We start from the raw sequence: 26,550 nt of genomic DNA on the forward strand, positions 1-26,550 counted from the left end.
AGCTTCCATTTCTTGGGAAAGCGAGGAGGAGCTCACGAGGTTCTCACTAGGGAGTGCGGTCCGGTTGATCAAGGAGCGCTTCCCACTGATACCACCTCCGTCCATGCCACCACCTGCTTCACCTACACCGAATCCGTCCACACCAACCCCGACCCCACCTCCAACCCCACCACCAAAAAAAGTCGGGATGGTGAGCACAGTCCAGTTGCCAACATTTAAAGGGATAGGAAATGAGGAACCGGGTCAGTTCTAGTTTGTGATAAAGTCTGTATGGGATGCTCAAGGCATCACAGATGATAACATTAAGAAGGCTACCTTAGTTAGTGTGCTGTTAGTGTGCTGCAGGACCGCACATTGACCTGTTACATGAAATATTCAAGTGATCATCCAAATGAAGGAATGACAGCAATCCAAGAGGCACTAAATAAGGAATTTGGGTGACCCAAGTCGGAAGCATAGTCAGTTATTAGGTTCAAGGAGATTGTAATGTTTCCTGGTGAAACCCCATGGGATTTAGACCAGAGGTTGAAAAGCACCATCCGCGAGGCCAATATGACACTGACAGATGTGCAGCACCGCACTTGGTTTGTCGCGTCATTGACGCCATATCTGAGATCTGCTCTGTCGCAACAAAAGATCTCAACCCAAGCTAAAGTGCTGGAGGTAGCAATGCAGCTGCACGAAACCCCAATACAGGACCCAGGGTTGGGAGTACAGCAAATCCAAGCGCAAATACAAAACTTATGTCTAGAGATGCGAAGCTTGAAACAAGGATAGGTGCCTAGGACAGAGGTACGGGAAGAAGTATGGTGTATCAAATGTAAGGGACCAGGCCACAATAAGGACCACTGTCCGATCTTTACGAACTATGTGGCAGGAGGGGGGCCAATAACGTTGTGACTAGAGGTACAAGCTGGGCCAAGCATGGCACCCACACTCTAATGCGTAATCTGTGAGGTGGGAGGAAAGCATGCCACAAACAATTGTCACCTATTGCCAAGCTTAATACAACCCCCTCTTCAACAATTATTTGTAACTTTTGTCGAACGATGGGCCACGAGGAAAGAAATTGCCGCAATTACCAAATGTTGATGGATCGAACACCTACTTATAGAATGCAAACAGAGGTGCACAGGCAGGATCCCACTGCACCATTCATGCGGGGAGGGTACCAGGGATGCGGACGGGGCTGTGGAGGCATGGGACCTAGACGGGGACGAGGGAAATTAATTTGCTACAATTGTGGAGGGCCGGGGCATTACGTGTAGGATTGCATGAACCCGACCAAAGCCTGTTGTCCTTACTGTTACCAATTTGACCATGAAGCAGTCAATTTCCCCACGCTGATTGCTCAGATGCGAGAAAAGGGAGTGCTTCCGACCAAACCCATTCAAAACGTCCAGATGATGAAGGATTAACCTCGTGCGGAGGAGCCAAACGTAAATATGATGCTCCAGAGTGGCGCTACCACTGGAGAAGATAAGGGGAAACAGCTAGAGATGGATGCATGGGTCCGTAAGGCCCCCCCAAAACAACCAAACTTTGACTTAGAGCGTGCGAAGGAAACCTTTATGGAAGCCAAGAAGAGCTTCGCGGAAGCTTCTACGTTGGGAAGTAAGGATCAATTAGGATCAGAGAAGGATACATCTGTGCTAACCACCTTCTTGGAGACCTACATGAACTTACTCAGGGATGCTAAAGTGGTAAAGGGGCTGCAGGAATTGATAACTCGGTGCGTGAGAGCGGATGAACCATGAATGATCCGAAAATTAGGTAAACATTCTTTGCACTGTTACTATCATCGAAATTGTGGATGATAGTAACCCATATCCTACACTGTTAGGGATAGATTGGGCAACGGATATGAATGGAATCATCAACCTCATGAAACAAAAAATGATATTCGAAAAGAAAGCTCTCCGCGTGGTTGTCCCATTGGACCTCGCAGAAGGGGCGTGATATACCGAGCCCGTGCGCGACGAAGACAGCGATGGAGAGTTGGACTGTATCTACCAGATTACAACACAAGATTAGGACAGGGTTAATCCAATAGCGGATGGTTGACTCTCATGGGACCGTGATAGTTCTTTCATGTCGGACTCAGATGAAGAGGTTGAACGATGGCAAAACCGACTGCATGAAGTAACCACGCTCAATTGTAATCAGATGGTGACAATAGGAGCAAAGGAACAGCTAGAGGTATCCATGAAAACACCACGCACAACTGCTGCTTCCGGACAGGGTGTAACCCTGAAGATGCGAACGACAGGGCGCAGATGTCGAAGGAAGGCACGTGCATGGCCAGAAGAGTGAAACAAAGTAAGCATTCCTCGCTAGCATAGGCTACAGACATCCACCCATCTTAGAAGTAGGAGCCCGAAGCCACCCCAAAAGACCAGTGCCCAAGTGGCGACGCCAAGGTTAGCAGGGGCTCAGGGAAGTTGCAGATACCATGGGTTCGTTGGGCCTGTAATAGACAACAGAAGGAAGCTCAAAAAAGACAGAGTTGCCACAGGCCCCTCAACAACAATAAACTGTGGTTACGGCCAAAGAAGCAAAGTGCGCTATGAAGCAGAGTAGCCTAAGAACGCGCTACGACCCTACTATCATGGCTGTGCCCGCACTCACGGAAGAACATAACCCCTAGACCGATGACCCAGATGCTTCAGGGTGCTCGCAACCCGAGCTAGCAGGGACAATCCGAACTCGCACGAAAGCTGCGAGCACATGACTAGCAGTAGAAACTACAGTCTCAGCACCTCGAGCAGTTGAAAGAAGGCGTGGGACTATAAACCAGTCTATGAAAAACCAGCACGGCAAAAGGATTCTTTACCAAATTAGGCAGTCCCCAAGTTCGCAGCTGCGCCCCAAGGATAGCACTACCGTAGGGAAAAGTCAAAATATGACCGTTAGCCACATTGGCCCTGACAGGAAGGTCCAATCACGTTAGAAAGGAGCGGGTGGCGGGACATTAAGATGAAAGTTCCAGATGAGATACGCAAAGATCTTCCAACTTGACGCCACTAATGAACTGAAAATGGAGGGAAGGGATTTTTTCAAATCTCATAGTTTGTGGCCGACACTGGACTTTTGGCGCTTTGAACCAGCAAAAAGCAGCAAGTACGCAGCTACCAAGCACTCCATGAGTATTATGGAAAGAACCTGAGCACGGGCCGCAGAAGAAATGTAGCTGAATCAAGAAGAGCCCGAGGATGTGACTCAAGTTCCTGAAGTTCCTAAGTCCCCACGTACCCCGCGACCCAGGAAGAACAAGCAGAAGATGGGAACCGTCCAGGCCTCCCCAAGATTCAATAAATGCTCCGCAGTTGACAAAGGCAAAGCAGTAACCCCTGAACCCGCTGAGGAGGATGATGATCTGCAAGACCTAATCAATCATATTGATGCACAGGCAGAGGAAGAAGAACCTGCGTTCCAGCTTCCGTCGTTACCCCCGTATCTTTCCCCATGGACTGGGATGACCAAGAGATCGAAAGACGAAGACGCTGCAAAAACTACACTCCAGAGCCCGCTTCTTCCAGACGATATAAGGTTTGAAGGGTTGCCAATGGGGCACGTTCCAAGCATCAAATTCGAAGATTGGGACCTTGCGGACAGCGACAAGTTCCCTGAACTAGCCGAAGACAAGTTTTTTCTGCAAAAGTGGTTACTAGGTGTGGAGAGGGTGGGGCTACTAAATCTCAGGTGGATACCTCACTATCACCGCACGACCATCACCATATTTGTGATTCGACAACTGCTATGTCTCATCCATGATGGATATCTCTGGTTGGAAGAACTGATCCCGATCACAGCCGACCTAATCCACCGGATTACGCACCTGCCGCTTAAAGGGAATAACCCCGCAGACATAGCAGGAACCAGTAGCGAGGGAGGCCTCACCGAAACAGTGAAGGCGAAGTACCATCTGGATAAAGGAAAGCGAGGGTATGTCATAGCAAGCATCAGTGACCGCACAGTACGAGTCACCACTCAGCTACTAGCTGGTAAACTCATGAGAAAATGTCGCGCGGATGAGGTACCAGCCCCTGTCATCGCATTGGCAAGGCAGTGTGCCAAGGGGGTTCAGTTCAATTGGGCACAGTTTTTATGCGACGAATTTCTGACCAATTGTCAAGAAGCACAGGACAAAGGTAAGACCTTTCATTATGCATGGTTTCTCTTATCAATCCTTCTGGTTACAGGTGAATTACTGCAGGAGAGCCAATTTCCCAACATTGAGGATAGCCTACCCGAAGTAGTGCAGTATATGTTGCTCTGGGCTACAAAGGATGCAACAAGAGTTTCCGCGATCCGGGCGTTTTGGACCTCCATGGAAGGGAAGATACAGACACAGATTTCTCGAAGACCACGCAAGTCCCTCACGATCTACAATAATTTTAAAAGCATGACCGAGTTCAAAGCGGACATGCATCATGTGTATATCCGCGCGCGAAAGGATCTAGAGCAATCTTGGGTCACACTCCCGTTCCTTGCAACAGATGATGCCATTTACGCGGTATTAGCAGCATGGCCTCTGGAATGGTGCGCCCCAGACAAGGTCGTTCTCGACAGATTGGCCACACAACAGTAGAAGAAGGAACACCAGCAGCGACTCACTCAACTGGTAGAAAAAACATGCCAGGAACAGCAAGCCGCTTTGCAGTAGGAGGCCACCACGAGCCCAATAACAGCGGGGAACCAGGCAGATCAGGGAATGGAGTTGGAACAGGATCTGCAACAAGAAACAGAGACACAGGACCACCTCAAGCAGTTGTGCGCCAAGGAATCACCAGCCACCCGGAAAAAGTCCAAAACAGTGAAGGCTCTGGAAAAAGAATTCATGGATAGTAGCCAGCCCGCAAGCAATGTTACCACCAGTGCATTGCCCGAACTAATCACCATGCAAACAACTGTGTTGGGGGAGATCAGAGCGCAGTTACAGGCCTTACAAGAGCGACCCCTGGGCTGGGTCACCCGCGAGCCCACAGAAGACACAGCCGCCACCGAACAGATGGTCAGCACGCACATGCCACACATCCTCCCATTACCAGCAGGTGTTGTCCGAGCCGCAGCCGCAGGCGACGAAGGTAGTTGGGAATTAAATCTAGCCGCCCTGTCTAGAGAAATACTATACCTACTGCAAGAGGGAGTAACTCAGGAGTTTCGAGCCAGGGAAGGTCGCGCTTTCCACATCTTGACAGAGCAGAAGGCAAAGATAGAACAGATCACTCTCCAGCATGAGGACCTGGCTGCACGATACCGGGAGGTAGAACAAGCTGTGACGGAGGCGTGTAGCACGGTACTCGAGCTAGCCATCCCCGGGGATCTCCCACCAGCTACAAAGATTTAACACATGGTAGCCGGCTTTCGCACGGCCCAAGCAGAGGCCGCAAGAAACCAAGAGGAACTCATATTATAGTGTGTAGAGCTCCGTCTTAAGGCCCAACCTCCCACACCCCCAGCCAAACGGGAATGCTGCCGTGGCGAAGTTGTAGCTAGACTAGAAATAATGAGTAGTGCTGTTCACAAATGCTCAGGACTACTCGGTCAGTCGCTCGGGATACTCACCTCCCTCTAGGGGGACCCAACCATATAGCAAGTAGAAACCGAGGTGCGCGAGCTACAGCAGGCCTATGACACCGCCCACGGGGTTGCACAGACAGTCACTATCACACAACGGTTGGCCAAAATGAAAGAGGCCCAGGCACTCAAAGCCCAAGTTGACACAGTGCGGCAATAGGAGGCAGTACTTAAAGAACGTATCCAGCCCTGGCTCGATGAAGCATTTAGTGTATCTACAACCATTGAAGGCAAGGTAACGCAGATGCAGGTAGTATGTGCGACGAAGTAGGTAGCTGCAAGTGATAGGGATGCCTCAGCAGCTCACTTGGAAAAGGTACAAAGGCTCGCAGCCGAATTTGTTGCAGAGACCGACGAGATGCAGAAGTTGCTGACCGACCTCCGTGCAAAGATTCCCGCACCAGCTGAGTGACTCGGGACAAGTCACGATGATTGTGTTGGGGGATTGTTGGGTAGCGGAAGCCCCACGTAATGGTCATGGGGCACAAAGACCGCAATTTTGGGGTAAAGATTCCACGAGAAGCACGGAGCACGATTTTTAATAGGTTGAAGTCAAAGGGTAGTCCACCCAAAAATAATGTAAAGAAATGTAAGATGAGTCGGCTCGCCCATGGATCATGGTCCATGGAAAGGTATAAATAGAGCGAGGCTCTATGGGTAGAGGTAGCTAAGTTTTGTTGTATGTTTTTGGATCTGAAATGTAATGGGTTCTTGAGAAAAGGAATCTGAAAGCGTCCGTAAGTCCCAGTCAGGTATTTGGGTAGTGATAGAGGCTCTGCAGCTGTGTGTGCAGAGGCCTGGAAGAGTCCGCAACTGTGTACGCGGACCCCTGCAGCTGAGTGCGCAGGGCGGATCTTGATGTGTTGGTGCTAAGTGGAAATAAAGATAAGTTTCTTCTGCAAATTCTGTGTTACAATCTGAGTTATCGCGAATTTGACTATATGAATGGTTGATATAACTGTTTAATCTATGCACATATGCTTATGTTATAGATATATGTGAATCTAAGTTTATTCTAAGTGCGCGAACTGGTTAAATCTGTTAAATGTTTACTTAAAGACCCTTCTAAGTAGATTTGAGTTACAATACTTCATTAATAGATTAGATCTGTAAACAGCGTGATCATAGAAAGATAAAATCATTATGGGTCTTGATCTGCGCGAATATAGAGCAGCGCGAGGCTGCAAAGCGGCATGCAATACCTCCAGACCACATCCAGACATCCCAAGGGTGCGGAAACCTGGTTCCAGCACCCTCCCCTGCTACCTCGGGTGAGACCTCAGTTCACACTCCGCGGACTGTTGCCGAAAGGGCCGGTAGCTGCGAGATTTGCTTGGCTAAATAATTCTTCCGAACCTAGGTCAGGCCCATATAAGCCAACAATTGTGCACAGTGATTTTCTTACTGTTACATAGTCTCCTTTAAACGTTATTGATTTATTATGGGTTACCTAAGATTCCTAATGTTTCTGTTGATGCACATAATTTGTACATTACTTCTTTTATTCATTCCCTTAAATTCCTATTCCAGTAAGAAGTACATCAAACTTCTAGTTTGGCTCATTTCATTATTTCAAAAGGCACCCTAAGATTCCTAATATTTCTGTTGATGCACATAATTTGTAGATATTCCTCAGAAACGACCACACTTCCCTTCCAACGAGAATGGCCTTTGCAATCGGTTCTCCCCTCGAGCTCCCCCAACTTCCAGACAACAGGTACAGTGGAGAGGTTTTCTTTTCAGATGTTTAATGGCATCAGGGACTCACTTGACCAAGCTTGAACTCACAATCGTGATAGGGATCAAGCCTTCCACTGGTCCTTACCAGCTCAGGAACTTACTTCTATCTCTGCAAAATTTGTCAACGCCCTCCTTCTCCTGGATTTTCCTTTTTAAAAGAAATCCTTTGCGTAAGGAATAATTTTTTTCTCCAACTAGAAGTTAGGAAATCTTGTGGTCATCCATGAGTTAATTAATTAAGAATTCTAACTTGTTTGTAAAAAGAAATAAAACCTAAGTAACTGGGGGTGTTACAAATGCTCTTTAGAGGAGAAGACTAGCTACTAAGGGTGCCTTTAAAGCAGTGTTTCATTTATTTGACAACCCAAATCTTGATTGACCGGTTTAAACACAAATAATTAAATTTTCTTGCTTTTGGCCCAAAAGCATGAAAGTTGATTAACATTTCTTGAATGGATAACAATCTTGATTGATCGACACAAATTATTAAATTTTGTTGAGTTTGGCATGTCTTGAATGGATAACTCTTAATATGTTTAATCAATGGCAGATAACAGTTGTATACTAGCTATTACAACTAGCTATTTACTAAAATTAACAGTTGTGCTTTTGATGTGTTTTTTAACTTTTTGACACATGAATCATTGTACTAAGTTTGTTAAATCAAAGATGAAGTTATTGATCTTAGTCGTTTAATTATAACTATTTAAAATTCCTATACTTTTGATGTGCTTTATTACAAAGTTAATCAACTATCTAATAATATTATTAATAATTAATTGAAATGACCTTAATAATTAATTATTAAAATTAACCTATATGTAAAAATATATTCCTATAATCAAATAATTAAATTATATATAAGTATTATATAGGTAAACTCTAGGTTTTCAATATTACCAAATAAAAATAGGTAAGTGTAATTATATGGAAAGTGTTTCCTCTGCCAGCTACTTTTTAATTGTGAAGTTAGACTAACTAAAACCCTAGAGATTCGTAAACCAACGATGTAAAGAGCTCCTCCAAGTGACGTTTTCAAGTCTTCCGTGCCCTCCCTTTAACACCGTCAACATTCCCTTTACACCCTAAAATACAAATGATAGTGTAGTGTATATATGTATGGGTTCATATGTATGTAGTGGCCGTTTTTATTTCCAATTTTATTAAAATATAAATGCGGTCTGACATGCTACGGGAATAGTAGTTTCTTACATTTATATTTCTTTCAAAATTGACTTTGGCATTTCTCTCAAAATTGACTTTAACATGTTACCAGCAAAACAACTGCTATTACTATTATTTCTCAATAATTATATATATATGGCATTTATGTCTCAATAATTATATATATGAAAAGTAAAAAATAAATAAAAAAGGTCATTGAACGAGTATCCGTAGGGCATCCCTCCTGTTAGAGACCGTGTTCATTTTCCAGACCCGTTAGATCCGGACCGACTCATTTTTCTCAGTTGACACCCAATAGTCCGGACGGCGCTGACATGGGGCGTGTGGGTTTAGATTCATGGTTATTACATCCATTGTCTCATATGGAACTGCTAAAGATACTGGTCCTCTGTGTCAGTCTCTGGATCACGATCTGGAATAATTTAGTGCGGTACCTACAACTGGTATCCAGATTGGTGGTCGCGTGGGTTAAAAGTTTCATGGTGAGCCGGACCAGATACGTGTTCTCTCCACGAAGCGAGGTCACATGCACATCATTTTCGTGTGATTTAAATATTTTTAATATCATTTTCGTATCTTTTAAATATTTTATCGGAATGATTTAAATATTTTTATTTTAGTTTTTTCATGGGAAAATCAATATGTTTGATTTTAAAATTAGTTTAATATATTTTATTTAAAAAATAACCAATTTTTCAAGTGTTACCTTAACCAATTATAAAAATGGAACATATAGGTGAAGTTCGTAGGGTACATTTCATCGTGTTGAGATGAGCATAGGCATCGGCATAGGCATATTTGCTCTTCACACCTTAATAATTGATTGAGAAAAAAATCTGATACCTTAATAGTTTGATTCCATTATCAATCGTTCTGAAACCTGAGAAACAATGGAATGGAGCACGGAGTATGCAGCAGGAACTGTGACACTGGTTCTCTTAGTCATTATGTTATTCAAAATGAATTGGAGAGATGACACACGCCCACCTGTAGCTGCAACAATGTTTGGTATAATCATCAATTTTAAACGCCTTCATGACTTTGTTCTTCATCATCACAGGCGCCATAGAACATACAGGATACCTTATCCTACCTTCAGCTATGTTGTCACCACTCATCCTGCAAACGTGGAGCACATCCTCAGATCTAATTTTGCAAACTACATCAAGGTCAGCTTTCTGCTGTGTACATATATATATTGAAGTTGTTGCGATATGCTTATGATTTCTTTGTTTTGAAAATTGATGACAGGGAAAACCCCACCATGACGTTTTGGAAGACCTTCTTGGAGATGGTATTTTCAGCGTTGATGGCCAGCTGTGGAAAGAACAGCGAAAATTAGCTAGTTTCGAATTCTCCACCAAGGTCTTGAAGGACTTCAGCAGTGTTGTTTTTAGGGAGAACGCGATCAAACTTTCCAAAATTCTACTGGAAAAATTCCGATCAAAGCAAACCGTAGAGATGCAGGCATGTTAAATCATTCACATATCCCATACCCTCCGAAAATTTTTATAATTAGAATTGCATTTCTTCTTCTCCTTTGTGTGAATAGTCTATAGCAAATAGCAAGATGCAAAATCACATTAATGATTCTGTTATGGATAAATGGAAATTATAGGGTCTGTTACTGAGATCAACAATGGATGGATTCTGTAAACTGGGGTTTGGGGTGGACATCAACAGCTTAACAAATACCAACTCTGGAGCAGAGGCATCTTTTGCAATGGCTTTTGATACTGCAAATGCTTTGCTTATGTGGCGTTATTTTGACGTTTCTTGGAAATTAAAAAGATACTTCAATTTGCTGTCAGAGGCCACCATGAAGGATAACATCAAAACGGTGGATGCTTTTGTGTATAATGTCATTCAGAGCAGAAAACAAGAGATTTCTGTCCAGAATGATTATGTAAGAGAATACCCACACAGGCCTTCGTCCTGATTTGCAACTTATCTTTTCAAATTTTTACAGTCTGCTAATCCTGGAACTGATGACCTTGTTTCTCTGGCATTGGCTTTCAAATATATTTACAGGTGAAACCGGACATACTCTCTCGTTTTATTGCACTCACAGGGAAACAACCAGAGAATTACTCTGATAAGTATCTACGAGATATTATTCTGAATTTCTTAATAGCTGGCCGGGACACAACTGCACTTACCCTTTGTTGGTTCTTTCATTTGCTTTGCAAGCATCCGGATGTTGAAAAAAAGCTTCTTCAAGAAAGTCATGACCTGGTCTTGAAGGAGAATGAATGTTTGACCAATGAAGAGTCTATTAGCATGTTCTCTCAAAGTCTGACACATACAGTACTGGATAAGATGCACTATCTCCATGCAGCTTTATCAGAGACCTTACGCTTGTACCCAGCTGTTCCTCTGGTAAGACACTGCCCCATCTTTTTTCAGGCATTTAGGTAACCTTAACAGTCTTTTGACTTTTTATTGTTCATGAGGTAATTGTATCTATATAGCCTCGTTTCTCCTCAAGTGAAAATGTATTGGAATTCCTGTGAGGCTATGATCAAATATTATATCACATTTCCTTCTCATTTGTAGGCTTTCTCTTATGCCTTGTCTTCTGGAAAAAGATGGGCAAATTCATTTCAATTTGGATTCCTATCCTGAGATTAGGGTCTGCGGGATTCAGTATACTTTGTTTTCCATTTTGTTTGAATCTTTACGGATCCAAGATTATGGCTGATATTTAATTGACAAAACCATTAAATGTAGGATGGAAAGCATGCAGTTTCTGAGGATATCCTTCCCGATGGATTCAAAGTCAAGAAAGGTGATATGGTCGCCTATGTTCCTTATTCTATGGGAAGGATGACGTACCTCTGGGGCAGTGATGCGGAGGAGTTTAGGCCTGAGAGATGGCTTCATAATGGGATTTTTCAACCCGAATCACCATTCAAGTTTACTGCATTTCAGGTAAAAATGGCGTAACCATGACATTTAATCTTATGAAAACACGCCTCTGACAATAACTGGAAATCGATAACGTGTACGCTTGGCTTGCAGGCAGGACCTCGCATGTGTCTGGGCAAGGATTTTGCTTACATGCAAATGAAGATTGTTGCCGCTGTGCTTATCCGTTTCTTCAAATTTGAATTAGTGGAAGGAATGGAAGTGAGATATCGTCCTTCACTGACACTCCATATGGGTGAGGATGGATTAAATCTGCGTGTCAAGCCTAGATTAGATTAGATTGATGAGCACAGTTTTATATCAAGGAACACGAATTGGGCAAAGAGCAATGCCCATAATAAAATGCAATGCCCATAATGCTCTTTGCCCATAATAAAATTCTGTAGTCGTATGCGCTGATCTGGGATACCGAGTTTACAGTTTGTCTAGCAACAAATTTCTTTATATTCTAGTGAAATGTTGAAGTAAAATTTCTTTATATTCTAATGAAATGTTGATGTAAAATTTCTTTATATTCTAATGAAATGTTGAAGTAAAATAATACAGGAAACTTGAGTGACTTTTTCCTATGCAACTTGTATTATAGGAAGGTCCTCATTTTTAAAATGTTAACCAGCCTGGTTTCGGCCTTATGGTTACCAAACTTTTTATTAAAGGCCCTCGAGGCCACCGTTTGGGTACTGAAGAATATGGGTTTCTTGAACGACATCGTTCAGCACGAACAATTATTTCTATTTTCAATTGTTTTTCTTGGACTAATAATTAATTCTATTTTAAAATGTTAATTCTATTTTAAAATTGATTTGATTTTATTGTATTAAAGAATCCCCGACTTTTGGGGAACAGAGATAGGTTTATAATCTTTTTATAGATTTTAGAATTCACTTTGGGGGGACAGAGATAGGTTTGTCATTTTTTATAGATTTTATAAAGGCAAGCTTATTATTATTTTTTTTAATTTCTGTTATATTCAGCTTATTTTTACTGGTGGTTTTTGAAGGTTTGAGATTAATTATTTTGAATACAGAGGTAAATCTATACATACCTTTTGGATAACAAAAGGTTCTAATGTATATGTAAATCTATACATATGTTTGGATAACAAAAGGTTCTAAGGTATATGTTCCCAAACAAAAGGTTCTAAGGTATATGTTCTATAATTAAAATAAGAAAACAAAAATAAAAATAAAAAATTTACAATCTTCTTTTTAATATTCAGTATCAAATTTTAAACTCACGAAATCTTCCCTATCAAATTTTAAACTCTCTAAAGAAATTAACAAATTATCTACCTATATTTTCGCTAGAATATCAGGTGGTCCATATTTTAGGTAGAATATCACTTTCTGCAGGCCTGGAATTTATGTGATCGGCGGTGCCAGAACAGTAAAAACTTAATTCTTTGGTAAAATTTTCTAGTGGTTCGCTCGCACGGCAAGCCATATTTCCTATGCTATACGGTATTCATCTCTCCATAAAGACGAAACACATGGATTCTTGCATGACTACCATGAGCATGCATGTGACTTCATTACCGTATTTCCCATCAGTCAAACTTTCCGACTAGTCTTGTCCTCGTTTTCCAGCTGACGGCGTCATTGTCAAGGGCTGGCACAGCCATAATTAATAGTTAATAACGGAGTTATCTATAATGCAATTTTTTGGAGATTCCGGTGACGGAATCCGGCGGAAGAAATTGAGGTTAAATCTTGATTTGTTGCAGTTAGAATGGTTTTTTAACTGCATATTTGGATTCAGCACCTTGAAAAACCCCTAGGACGCTTTGATTGTGCAGAAACTAGCTATCAAACTTGCGATTCCAATAAATTGTTGCCTGAGTTTGACCGGAAAAAGTCACCGGAAAAGCTTCCAAAAAGTCGCATTATAGATAACTGCGTTAATAACTAGATATGCGTAATTATTGAAAGCGTGGGTGCAGTTAATAAAGGTCAAAAGGCGTGTGCAGATAATGGTTTAATAATGGCAAGGGTTAACCAGCGTGCCATAGGGCATTAAATGCCCAGGTATATGCATGCTCTATAACAAAATAACACACAGTGCTTGGTGATTACATAAATTAAAAGTAAGGGTTGTATGTTATTTTGTTATAGAGCATGCATATCCCTGGACATACACACAGTCCTTGGTGACTACATAAATTAAAAGTAAGGGATGTGTGTTATTTTGTTATAGAGCATGCATATACCTGGGCATTTAATGCCCTATGGCAAGCTGGTTAGCCCTTGCCATTTCATAACTGGAACATGGTACACTTAATTATTTAGACTTAATTAAAACACACCCCTTGACTTCAGACATTACGTTAAAAATATAATATTTTTAAATATTTTATATTGAATATTAGAAACCTAATAAAATATAAATAATGAAAATATTAAATATTTGTTAATAACTTATGGGTGGGAAGGATATATATGTTAAAATATATTATATTTTTAAATATATATTATATTTTTAAATATTTTATATTGATATTATATTTTTAAATATTTTATATTGAATATTAGAAATCCAATAAAATATAAATAATGAAAATATTAAATATTTGTTAATAACTTAATGAAAATATTAAATATTGGTTAATAACTTATTGAGTTAGCTCAATAAAACAGTAATCTTCAAATAAAGGAAGTTATTTCGATATATTGACATGGGTATCCGTTGTGAAAAACTTATGGGCGGGAAGGATATATTCAGGGGTTATGTTAAAATATAATTTTTTTAAATATTTTTCATTAGATATTAGTTAATAAATTATGTGGGAAGGATATATTGAAATGTATAAGTAAAGAAGAAATAGTTTAAAAGTTTTATTTTTTTATTTCATAAAATTATATTAATGAAGTTTGAGGGGGTAAAAATTGTGAGGATAAATTTATTTATAAGATATGAGAGAAATAAATGTATTATAATTAATTTAGATTTTATTGTTTATGTAAAATGAGAGTTTTTTTTAATTTCCATAACATAAATTTGAATTTCACATTTTTGAAAAAAATCAAGTTATATGGATATAAAAAGTTCTTTAAATATCATTTTCTTTCTCTAATACTAATTTCCCCTTAAATATCCATTGTTTAAGGTTTTTTTTATGAAAATAAGATTAATATATAAAAATGGTGGTGTATGGTTTAATCCCATGAAAATAACTAGATTCATAATAATTATTTGAGTAGATAAATATTAGGGGAATTTTGAGATCAACAATAAACCTCAAAACAAAAAAATGTATTAACCAAATAAAATTTAAAAGAACAAATAATATTCAAAATGATAATAGAGTCTTTAGGAAATAAGATTAATATATTAAAAAAAATGTGTTGTATGGTCTAATCCCATGAAAATAGCAACTAAATTTATAATAATTATTTGAGTAAATCATTATTAGGGGAATTTTGAGATAACAATAAATCTCAAAAAAAAAATGTATTAACAAAATGAAATTTAAAAGAACAAATAATATTCAAAATGATAATGGTCTTTCAAAAAATAAGATTAATATATACAAATTGTGTTGTATGGTTTAATCCCTCAAAATAACAACTAAATTTATAATAATTATTTGAGTAAATAAATATTAGGGGAATTTTGAGATCAACAATGGACCTTAAAACAAAAAAAAAAAATGTATTAACAAAATGACTCTAATTGAGTTGGCACTTTTTGGATGCAAAATTCAATTCTTGATCTAGCGTGCTCACTTGATGTCTAAAAATTCAATTCCTCATCTACAAGGTGCCACTTGATATTTGAGTAAACCTACACTTGATATTTGACTAGGCATACATTAAAAAAAAAAAAAAAAAAAAGTATTATAACATTTTTTTCTTTCTTTTCATTTATATATTCATAATTCTTATTTTATTGTTTTAACTATTATTTTGTTATTTTCCTTTTAAAAACCCATTTTAAACCTCAAATTTCTTTTAATAGAAAAATCGTGTTAGAGCATCAATAAATAATGAATTTTTTTAGAAAAATATTGTGATAAACTGAATATGGATGATTACAATTGGATATTATTTCCATTTCATATTACTTAGCAATCAATAATATGATTATATATGTATTCTAAAAATAGAATAAAGAGCCACATTTTACAATAATACTCAAAAATACCAACATGATGATATCTAAAATCCTTTCATAAAGTGTCCTCCCATTTGCTACAAAATTTCTGGATAGAATGGGGTGAATCAAAGAACTGGTAATGATTGCATTCCAATTCTTTTATGCTCCCCCAAGAGCCCAACAAAGAGTGTCCATCCATTTAACATGGCCCACATACTTATTGTATTTACACCAATTTGACATATATTAAGGCATCCTTATTCTTAGGCAAACAATTAATTGAATTTTTAACCCTTTTTTTTTCAATTTATCTATGAAACAATCAAATATTTTAAGCATCAACTTTATTGGGAAAAGAAAAAAAAATACAAAATTTATATCCATTTTTTATGAGAAGAAGAAATATTTAGAAATACATTCAATGATATTGTTTAGATAGGCCTCCATTATCTCTTGATCATAAAATTTAACCAATGTGAGTAGTCATTGTCCTTTCTCAAATAGAATCCTTCAAAGGTTATTTATGTGTTTTATTTCCTATGTTCCCTTCCATGGTTATTTATGTGTTTGATTTCTTATGTTCCAATTATCTAGGGATCAAGGCCTATTTGATTTTCTTTCAATTCACAATTATTCATCTTACAATACCATAAACCTAAGGGTAGAAAGCATTCTAAAGTTTCTAAGATATTGATCAGTTAATCTATTGTTCGTTCTTTTAAATATATATCAGTTATTCATATTTATTCTAGGACCTTTCTCTAATAATCATCATTAGTTATTGGCCTCCATAGGCTCTTGGTTGTAAGATATTTTCCAAATAAGAAAGAGTTCTTGAACCATGAAGCTCTACTAAACCACCAATGTCATCCATTTACCAATATTTTCTCCTTAAAAAAGCTAAAACAAAAAAAATCCTCATCATATTACTTATTGCCTCATCATATTACTTATTGACTTTGGAACAAATGCATATAAACATAACATACAAGAATGCACCCAAGAACAACTTTGAATTATCTATGTCTCATAACAAAAACTAAAAAATATCCTCATTGTATTAATTATTGTCTTTGAAACAAATGCTAGAAAAATATAGTATACAAGATTGTAGTTAATGTGCAACAACCATGCATAACACCCACATACTGATTTTGAATGCACTGAAAAGACTTCGCAAAATAAATACGCTTTTTTGAACACATTGAAAAGACTTGGCAGAATATATATATATGTATATATATATATATATATATATATATATATATATATATATATATATATATATATATATATATATATATATATATATATGTTTTTCTGAACACACTAAAAAGACTTCGCCGAATATATACGCTTTTCTGAACACACTGAAAAGACTTTGCAAAATATATACGCTTTTCTGAACACACTAAAAAGACTTCGTAGAATATATATACATTTTTCTAAACACACTAAAAAGACTTCGTAGAATATATACACTTTTCAGTGTGTTCAGAATTTGTACATGGGTGTTATGCATGGTTGTTTCATACATACATTGATATGTTTTATGGAAATCGCGTATGTCTTCTAGGGTTTTGCAATATGGCTTGTTGATGACATTTCATCTGTTTTGCTATGTTTGTTGCTGTCTATCAATGATGTCTCTATCATGATAATCTGTGTTTGACCATACTGGTTGAGTTGAGTTGGTTATGGAATGAAATGTTGATTAGTAAATATGTTACTGTGTTGTGATACGTAATTAGATTAATGATCTATGATTGATGTATAATTGGTTCAGTGGTTATTTCAGTATTACAGAGATTCATATTCTGCTGTCAATATATTGATATTTGTACGTAGGTCATCTTTAGAGGAATCGTGTACATACACAGGTGTGCTTCATAAAAGTAGCATATACATTCTAACATGTGTTTGATCAGGGTTTACAGTGACAACATTTGGTTTCTGTGATGAATAGTACATGGTCTAGTATACTTATGAGTGGTTATGCATTGATATGATATGATATGAATTTATTTGATCTAGTTACATTGGTTGACAAAGATTTAGTGATTGATTTGATGATTCAGTTGGTTAAATGATTGGGTGATTTGGTTTGGTGATTGACTTGATGATTCAGTCGATTCAATGATTGGGTGATTTGATTCAGTGATTGTTTTTACAATTGTTACTTGGTTTGAGCTTAATGATAGAACTGGGTCCAATATGAAAATATGATGACAGGTGGCCTACATTTTTTATGTGTTGAGTCAGGTGGATCTACTATGAAACATTATGAAACGTGGTAACCAAGAGGTGTTGATGGTTGGAGCCTTCATTGAGGGAGTCCAAGCTTCCTTCGAGTAGTAGCTAGAGAATTTGTGCAGGGGGTAGGAGCTCCCTTCTGGTAGGAGTCGATAAACTCGATCAAGGGGTTGGAGCTCCCTTCCATTGCGTGTTGGAGAATGAGAGAAGGATGTAACCTTCTACAGGTGGGTCCCTGTATACTGGTATGATTCTGCGCCAATACAAGATTTTAATATGTTTTCCTTTGTAATATGTTTTGTCCCACATTGGGTTTCCACATAAAACCTCAGTGTTCTATGTGTGTTGCTTATGTTTTGTGTTAGCTTCTCTTTACTTCTCATGGTTTCTTCTTAATAAATGAATAATGACATAATGATGCACTAGTTAAAGATGAATATTTGATGGAACATACGAAAAGTTAGTTAATTGAATATATGTGGCTTTACTTCATAGAAGTCGCGTATATATGTGGTTTGCATAAATGACAGTAGCATACAAATTGAAGAATATTAAATGAAAAGTTTAAAGTGAGTTTAAAATAGTAATTCACCAACCCCCACCACCCACCCACACCCCCCCCCCCCCCCCCCTCTTAGTATTTTTCCCAACACTAAGAGATCTGAGGGAGGTCAAATTGCTTGGGGAAAGAGGTGCCTTGCTTGTCCAAGGAAGGAAAATTAGAATTTGTATGACAACCATTAAAGTGTGGTCGGTGTGCCTTTAATAGGTAGGTCTGCTGAAGAGTTATTGGGTTGAAGAGTCTAGTGAATGTGATTGTTTAGCACGCATGTTTGTTTTTAATGTGTTGGTTGTGCATGCATTGTGCTTATTATGTTTATCATGCATAGTAGGTTAGACATGCATTGTGGTGGTCATTATTGCAATTTTCATCATGATGCTATTGGTGTCATTATGTATATTATGCTAATACCAATTAATGTTGCATACAGGATAGCCTCCCATGAAACACACTAAGGTATGATTTGATTATGTCTATATTTGGTTTATCTAACATTTCATGTTTGCAGGCGATAAAAGATTAGATATGACGAGCAGAATGGTGGATTACAATTCATGTGACTCTCCTTACAGATCATCCAAGTAGAAAGGAGATGAGTATTCTCCTGATTTAGCAGATACACTGAGAAGTTTGAAGCAAAAGATCAGAAGTTGCAAGGCAGACAATAACAAGTTGATTGAGTCACAAGAAAGACTTGTCAAAGCTCAGGAAAATCAAGTAGAAGGTAATGCAGTAATCCTTCATATCCTATCAAATTTGCATTGACAAGAACAGTTGAGGATCATCCATGGGCAAGAGGAAAGGACTAATGAGGAATATGATATCAGGTCTCAATCATGATACATGTTGGACATGGATGATACGTTGAGAGGTGGTAGATGGTTGGATACACCTGACAGGATGCATTAGAGGCCCTCCATCAATCCAAACAGTGACACCAACACTCCTTGCTACTCCGATAGTGGATGAGATGCCTCAAACCATTTACTATGTCTTTGAGTAAGAAACCCCATGAGAAGTTCACCCATGTGCTTTTTGTCACCATACCTATCACCCTAAGTCAGTCTCTAACAAGAAAGAGAAACAAATGAAAACAACTACCCCAAACTCAACCCCTTTCAATGTTAGAAGCCATATGTTTATGCAAGCACTTTTGTATATGCATATAGATATGCAAGCAGATATAGAGAAATCCACTTTCATAAATGTGCTTTCATTCCTGCATATGAAACTGTCAATATATTTAATCTCTTTTGATATTTAAGCATAGTTTCATTTCTAAGTTAAGGTCCCACCTACAACAGTCATGTCGGCTCCCAATTTTTATATACACACATATATTAAAGTGCACATATATGAAAGAAATATTTTGTATATGTGTGAATTTTGTAATTGCACACAAATATAACAACATCCATATCTAACAACCACACATGTATATGCGAAAGCGCATATAGGAAAATATTTATAAAATACTATTGTCATATTTGTTGTTCTCCTAATACTTCAAATTTTTATAGGTACTCGATAAATGGGATCTCATACAAAATGATGCCATGCATGTCCACCATTTGTCATTGGTGAATGATTTAGTTAAATGATGTGTCAAAAACATTAACATCTTTTCATAAAATAAAAAAACAAATTCTTTTTCAAAAATTTGAATTTCCTATATGCACTTTCATATAACACTTCATTTCTAAGGGCTTTAATGGAATCCATATGACCAAGTGCGAAAAAGAAATTTAATAGGTATTTCACCTATTCATTTATATTCACATCCAAGCTTAAAATTTTATACACTATATTTCTTTATACCCGAAGGCCCAAATAACCAAATAACCTGTTACGTGAGAAATAAAGACCATTTTTGGAACCTCAACCAAATTCTTTTGCTTTTGATGAATTCAGATCATGACTTCAATCTCATGTCCATGCTGCCTACAACCCTAGACAATAGGATTCTTGCATGGCATGGTATGGTCCTACTTGAGAAAATTAAATAAAAAGAAAAAGTCTACCAAACAAATCCCAATGCAAGTCCTGAGACTCCGGGAGTTCTCATGTGAAAATTTTGAGAACCAATCAAAACTTTCCACTTGGTTCTCTTGCCATGTCATGTCTTCCATGTCACTACCACATCATCTCTTCCATGTCACTACCATGTCATCACTTTGATGTCACTAAAACATGATTTTCAAAGAAAAAACTCTTTGACCATGAAAAATTCTAGAAAGGAGTTGCACCTTCATACAAAGAAGAGAAGGAGGTATATCTAGTGTTACCATAAGGGGAGTCATGGAAGGGAACTGTGAACTGGCCACCTTCAAGGTTTGAGGCTCCCGAGGGAAGAACCGGTCCAACAACATCCTCAATTAGGTATTCTGAGTTTGTTCTTGTCACAAAATGACCATCCAAAATGCTACCTTGGAGAGGAAAGTGTGCCATCAATGAATCCATTGTTTCCTAGCCAATAAGGGAGTTGTTGCTCACCTCGAGGACTGGTTGTCGGTGAGATGAAAATGGTTTTACCCTCTAGTGGGTCCTCTGAGTAATCGACTAGTGTTTCTTCCATAGTAAAAATATTTACCATAACATGCATGTAACACTGACTCCTGTATTGTGTGGCCGTTACGGGGGAGCTTAAACTTTGTCTGTTAATCATACAATGTGTTTAGCTCTGGTGAATTCTTCATTGATTGGTAGGGTTATACTTAACCCATTCTTCCCTCAAAACGAAAACCAAAATGTGGATGTATGTCAAGTAGGGGCTTACATTGAAACATGGAAGCAAGTGGCAGTATTGAGACCTATCAGAACAAGTTAGTGGGTGCCATTAGAGGTCGTTGTTGGAGTAGAAGCCACCTACTAGGCCTCTACTCCTATTGTTCTTCATTTATATAATAAATTATTTATTGAATAAAGGCATAACTTAATTATTTGTTAAATGAAGTTAGTGTTCTTCGTCAAAATCCTATGAGATAGCTCACTAGCTAAAAATATTAACATGGTAAATATTACAAAATTGCAAAACTCATCAATTATATCAGTAAAAAGAGCTCGTAAAATCTAACTATAAGTTGAAACACTTAATTTTTAGTTTTTTAAGAATTCATTTTCTACATTTAACCTCCACGCCTCAAATGATATTTTAAAAGTTATTACAAATTTTTCTCTTATGTGTTGGCTTCATCAGTTTGATATGAATTATATTAGTAGACTCGTTTATTTTGGAATAGGGATTCCATAATTTCATTTTAATTATCAATAATTGCTAGGTAAATGATAATTATTTAACCTCCATGAAACATTCTAGAATATTCTTAATGATATTCACAAATCAAAAGTTGAAATTGATCTTTATAGGAGTTATTCCATTTTTGTCATTTTAATTGAATTGATTAATTAAATAAAAATGTCATTTGAATAAGTGTCATGAAATGAGTTATGGTTTTTGGGATATGATATTGATGAACCATGGTATTGGTCCATAGTATTCTAACAAAATCTATTTACAAATTAAAAATCTTCACGATAAAGTGACGTTTAATCCTTGAAAATTTTTGTTACATGTTTATTTAAATGCATACATATTTAAGTTATATGTTAATTCCTTTTATGGTTAATAATAATAATAAAAATAATTTAATTTTTTTCTCATAAAATAAAATATACAACTAATCATTGTAACTTTAGTTGAGAATTTTTTAGACGTTTTTTGTTTTTTTGCGATTGAGCTCTGGAGTAGCCATGGAACCCTAGCTATGTCTCGGTGCCTTCATGCCCTTGCTGCTCTGTGGCCCGTGGCTTTGGGCCCTCTTCCCTCCTCCTCTGCGCCCCTCTTTGCTTTTCTGCAGATTTAGAGTGCACATCTTCTGCTGGGAGGGACAATTAAGCCTGGCTCGCCCTCATGGAGACCCGAGCTCGCCCCAGGTAGGCCCGCCTTCATCTGCCGAAGCTTTCTCTCGGCTCTTGGCCGGCTTGCCGCAAAAGAAGAAAAGCGAAGCAGCCAATTTTGTCAAGAGGCTGGAAGACATTCCTAAAATCTCCCTGCTGCCAGAGACCCCGATTCAAGTTTCCCTTTCCTTAGCTGAGTGAGCTCTCGTGGGCCAATTCATAGGTCTTTAGCCTTCTCCTAAGACCACAGAGTCTTGGGTAAACAGGAACTGGGCTCCTCTGATCAAGTGCAGCGTCACTTCTTACTTCTTAGGACGAGGGTTTTTCCTCTTCGAATTCACCTCAAAGGAAGACAAGGATCTGATCTTTCAGAATGGCCCCTATTTCATGGGCCCTCAGGGATTGTACCTCAACAGATGGATGCTAGATTTCGACCCTGCAGTCGATGTCCCCTCGGCTGTCCCTATATGGGTCAGACTCCCTAATCTCCCAGTCCATTGCTGGAACTGGGACTCGCTGAAACACATCGGAAACACCCTTGGGAAATTCATAGATAGGGCAAACAACAAAGATCAATATGACTGTGCTCGTATCTACGTAGAAGTAGACCTAGAGGTGGGTCTCCTGGAAGCCATCAAAATCAAAGTAGGAAACTAGACCCATTTGCAGAAGTTGGATTATGAGCAGTTGCCTTTCAAATGCCGAAAATGTCATGTCTACAGCCACTTTACCAGAGGATGCCCAACCAATGTGGAATCAGATAAGGGTAAAGAAGAAGGTTAGAACCAGATCAAGTGCACCAAGAAAATCCAAAAGCAGGTTGGTCCAAATGGAAGAGGTCCTCAAGCCCCCCCTCAGCAACCCCCTCCCAGAACGGATCAAGAAAATAAATTCGCCCCTCTAAGCTTGCAAATAGAGGAATCTCAAGAACCAAAAAATAAAAAATCAATCCCTCCCTCTAAAGGTATCTGAGCAAGCTAGAAGTGGTGTTCTAGCAATAGATATGGCAATGGCTAAGAGCTCCAAAGGAAACACTGTCGAAGTAGAGGAAGATGAGCATGAATCGGAGTGCTCGAAGGAAGAAGGGGAAATAGGAGAATCCCAAGCTTTGATAAGGAGATCCATAAGAGGCCACAAATCAGATCGGGAAAAAAGAGAACAAGAAACGTTCAAGGATAAGCTTCAAGGCAACCAGCCAACCCTTGAGAAGCTACTAGCATCAAAAGCAAAGATGGTGAGAAACCAGTCCCAAGGCTCCAAAGGAGCCAATCAGAAATACAAATGATGACGATAGTCTCCTGGAACTATAGAGGTATGGGGAGAAAAATCAAAGAAGAAGTCATCAAAATTTTAATAAGAACAGAAACTCCTGACATACTTCTCATCCAGGAGACAAAACTGGAAGACTCTGTCTTCCTTCAGGCAAGTAAGAAACTCTGGAAAAAATGTGAGGTGAAAGAAATCTTAGCCCGAGGGGCTTTCGAAGGGTTGGACACTCTTTGGAACGCTAGCAAATTCACATTCGTCTTTGAAACCCTCAATACTCACTGGCTTCTCTTAAAATTGCAGCACATAGATTCAAAAGAGATAATCAATCTCGTCAATATGTACACCCCCGTGAATGCTGTGGAAAACAAGGCATGTTAGGACTCCATAAGAACCCAAGCAGATCTAGTTAATCTTGAGAATATCATCATAGCAGGAGATCTCAATCTCACTCTCTTATCAGCAGACAAGAGAGGAGGCAGCATTGTTCAAGATCTGGCAAGGGAATGGGCAAAGGACCTTATGCAGGACTGGGACCTGCTGGACATCAAGCCAATCTTAGGTAAGTACACTTGGACTAATAAAAGAATTGGTCTTGGCCACATTGCTACTAGATTGGATAGATTCTTAATTCAAAGCTCTTTTCTTCTGCTTGGATTAGAGACTAGAGTGCATATTCTCCCATGCATCACTTCGAATCATAAACCCATCAAGATGGAACTCGTGTTTTAGCTTGACCTTGGACCTATACCTTTCAAATTTAGCCCGCTCTGGGCTAAGGAATCGGACTTCATGCAATTAGTTAAGGACACTTGGTTGCAGCCGATCAAAGGCTCCCCCTTTTTTGTCTGAGAAGAAAAGCTTAGAAGAGTGAAAAGGGCTTTGAAAAGTTGGGCCAAATCTAGCCAACGAAAGGAAAAAAATCCAACACATGCTGGAAGTGCATCAGCTCCAAGCCGAAACAGCTGACACAACAAAAGAGATTCTAGATAAAGAAGCCCTGTTTTAGCAAAACTATCATAAGGCATGTCTACCTGAGGAAGAATGTTGGACACTTAAATCTCGCAGTCTTTGGCTTAAAGTAGGGGACAGGGACTCTTCCTTCTTTCACAAACAAGCTCAAGCAAGGAAATGTACCAATTCCATTTCCAAAATCAAAGATGGTACCATCATTCACAAGGATAATGCAAACATAAAAAAGTAGCTTCTCTTCATTTTAAAAGTTTGTATAGCGAAGATATAAATCTGGATCAAAATTCAAAGATGATGGACGGGATCCCCTCCCTGATTTCTGCTTAAATGAATCACATCCTTGAAGCTAAAGTCACCAAGAATGAAGTCAAGGCTGCCTTATTTTCCATGAACCCAGACAAAGCCCCTGGGTCAAATGGATTCTCAGCCAGATTCCTCCAAATTTGTTGGTCCATTATGGAAAAGGATCTTTACCAAATGGTTCTAAAATCCCAAGCTTGCTAGAAATTCGGAGGAAGCACGAACTCTGCTTTTCTTGCTCTCATCCCCAAAGAGAAGGGAGCCAACTCCTTCAACAGGTTTCATCCGATTTTGCTTTGTAATATATGTTACAAATTGATCACCAAAGTCATCGCTAACAGACTGAAGGCCATCCTCCCCAAAATCATTCCGGAAAGCCAAGGAGGTTTCATTCAAGGTAGACAGGTTGTGGACAACTTCATTCTAGTCCAGGAGGCAATCCATTCAAGCCTAAGTCACAATGAAAAAGGTATGGTTGTCAAACTTGATTTAGCGACTGCTTTTGATAGAGTTAGGCATAGTTTTCTGCTGAAAGTATTACATAAGCTTCGATTTGGTGAGAAATTTATAAATTGGATTCGAGCTTGCATCTCGGAGCCTTGGATTTCCCCATTAATAAATGATAGAGCTACCGATTTTTTCAAAGCCGCGAGAGGGCTCAGGCAGGGGTGCCCTCTCTCACCTCTTTTATTTTTTCTTCAAGCCTTTGTTCTCAGTTTTTACCTAGATAAAAAAGAGCATATCAGGATATTGCTAGGCTCTGTATTGCAAGAGGTGTGAAAACCATTAATCATGCCCTATTCGCGGATGACTCACTACTATTGGGAGCAGCTTCTGGGCTTATCGCCTCCAGATTTAAAAAGCCATTGGATGATTTTTGTATTTGGGCCTCCTGGTTTTTCTAAAAAAATCTTACAACAGAGATTGGCTCCCCCAATTCGAGAAATTCAAGAACAAGCCTGGGGTTATTTCTGGCTTAACATTGCTGGTAAGTTTGTCCTTATTAAATCTGTTCTTTCCAACCTTCCCTTGTTTCAGTTTTCTGTCCTTCTCGCTCCAACTAGCATTCTTAGAAAAATGGAGGAGACCATTCAAAAATTCTTTTGGAAGGGGGGCAAGCAGAATGAGAAAAATATTCCGCTGGTCAACTGGTAATGTATCTCCGAACCACAGTTGGAAGGAGGCTTGAATTTCAAGAATCTTGGCTACCAAAATGTAGCAATGGGAGCTAAATTAATCTGGAGATTATTGCCCCTAAACCTGGTTGGGTGCAATTAGCTCTTTGGAAAAAATACTTCAAAGGCCAGCATTCTCGTTGCCTAGATCACCCTAGGATGCATCCAAATATGCCCTTTCTGAAGCTTTGCAGCAAAGCCTGCTCTCTCATCAAAGATCATGCCTTCTAGATTCCTGGTAATGGAAAAAGGATCAACCTCTGGATAGATAAAATTTTGAATAACAAGCCACTAGGAGATTGTTGTTCACTCCAAACGCTGTGCAGATGGATGAATGAGGTTGGAATGCGAACTCTGTGGGACATTTCAGCTTGGCAGAACTCACGCTGGGCTGGCTGGAATCTTCAAACACCCCCAAATCTATCTATGGAGGGCGAAATTCTGATTTCCAAGCTCCACGGCCTATCTCCATCATTGGCTTGAAAAAGGGACACAAGAGGATGGGGTACGTAGACTGGTGGATACACGGTTGCTCAAGGTTATGCCAAGCTATGTGAGTGCCCCCATGTGGCCACAAACCTTGAGCCTTGGAAAGGGATA

General features: G+C 38.8%; 1 protein-coding gene across 2 annotated transcripts; it reads left to right on the plus strand.

Moving 5' to 3' along the window:
• The first annotated feature begins 9,247 nt into the window (after positions 1-9,247).
• Positions 9,248-11,756, plus strand: LOC149264049 (cytochrome P450 704C1-like). Of its 2 annotated transcripts, none has more exons than XM_089427469.1 (6): positions 9,248-9,674; positions 9,757-9,972; positions 10,124-10,411; positions 10,537-10,884; positions 11,236-11,436; positions 11,527-11,756. In XM_089427469.1, exons 1-6 carry the CDS (start codon positions 9,396-9,398, stop codon positions 11,710-11,712), a joined length of 1,518 nt encoding a protein of 505 aa, XP_089283595.1. In that variant the 5' UTR covers positions 9,248-9,395; the 3' UTR covers positions 11,713-11,756. The 2 variants fall into 2 exon arrangements, with proteins under 2 accessions (XP_089283595.1, XP_089283598.1); XM_089427472.1 differs by having other exon boundaries at positions 9,757-9,870.
• Positions 11,757-26,550: the final 14,794 nt, after the last annotated feature.

This window comes from Pinus tabuliformis, chromosome 6 (genome assembly GCF_031772625.1).
Source record: "Pinus tabuliformis cultivar Carrire ecotype Pingquan chromosome 6, CPIR1, whole genome shotgun sequence".
Lineage (NCBI taxonomy): Eukaryota > Viridiplantae > Streptophyta > Pinopsida > Pinales > Pinaceae > Pinus > Pinus tabuliformis.

What these genes read in the sequence shown, in the direction of transcription:
- LOC149264049 (XM_089427469.1), top strand. Translation starts at nt 9,396, where the DNA reads ATGGAATGGAGCACGGAGTATGCAGCAGGAACTGTGACACTGGTTCTC. An exon ending in ATTTTGCAAACTACATCAAG is followed by an intron (nt 9,675 to 9,756) that starts GTCAGCTTTCTG and finishes AATTGATGACAG; the next exon opens with GGAAAACCCCACCATGACGT. An exon ending in TGTACCCAGCTGTTCCTCTG is followed by an intron (nt 10,885 to 11,235) that starts GTAAGACACTGC and finishes CATTAAATGTAG; the next exon opens with GATGGAAAGCATGCAGTTTC.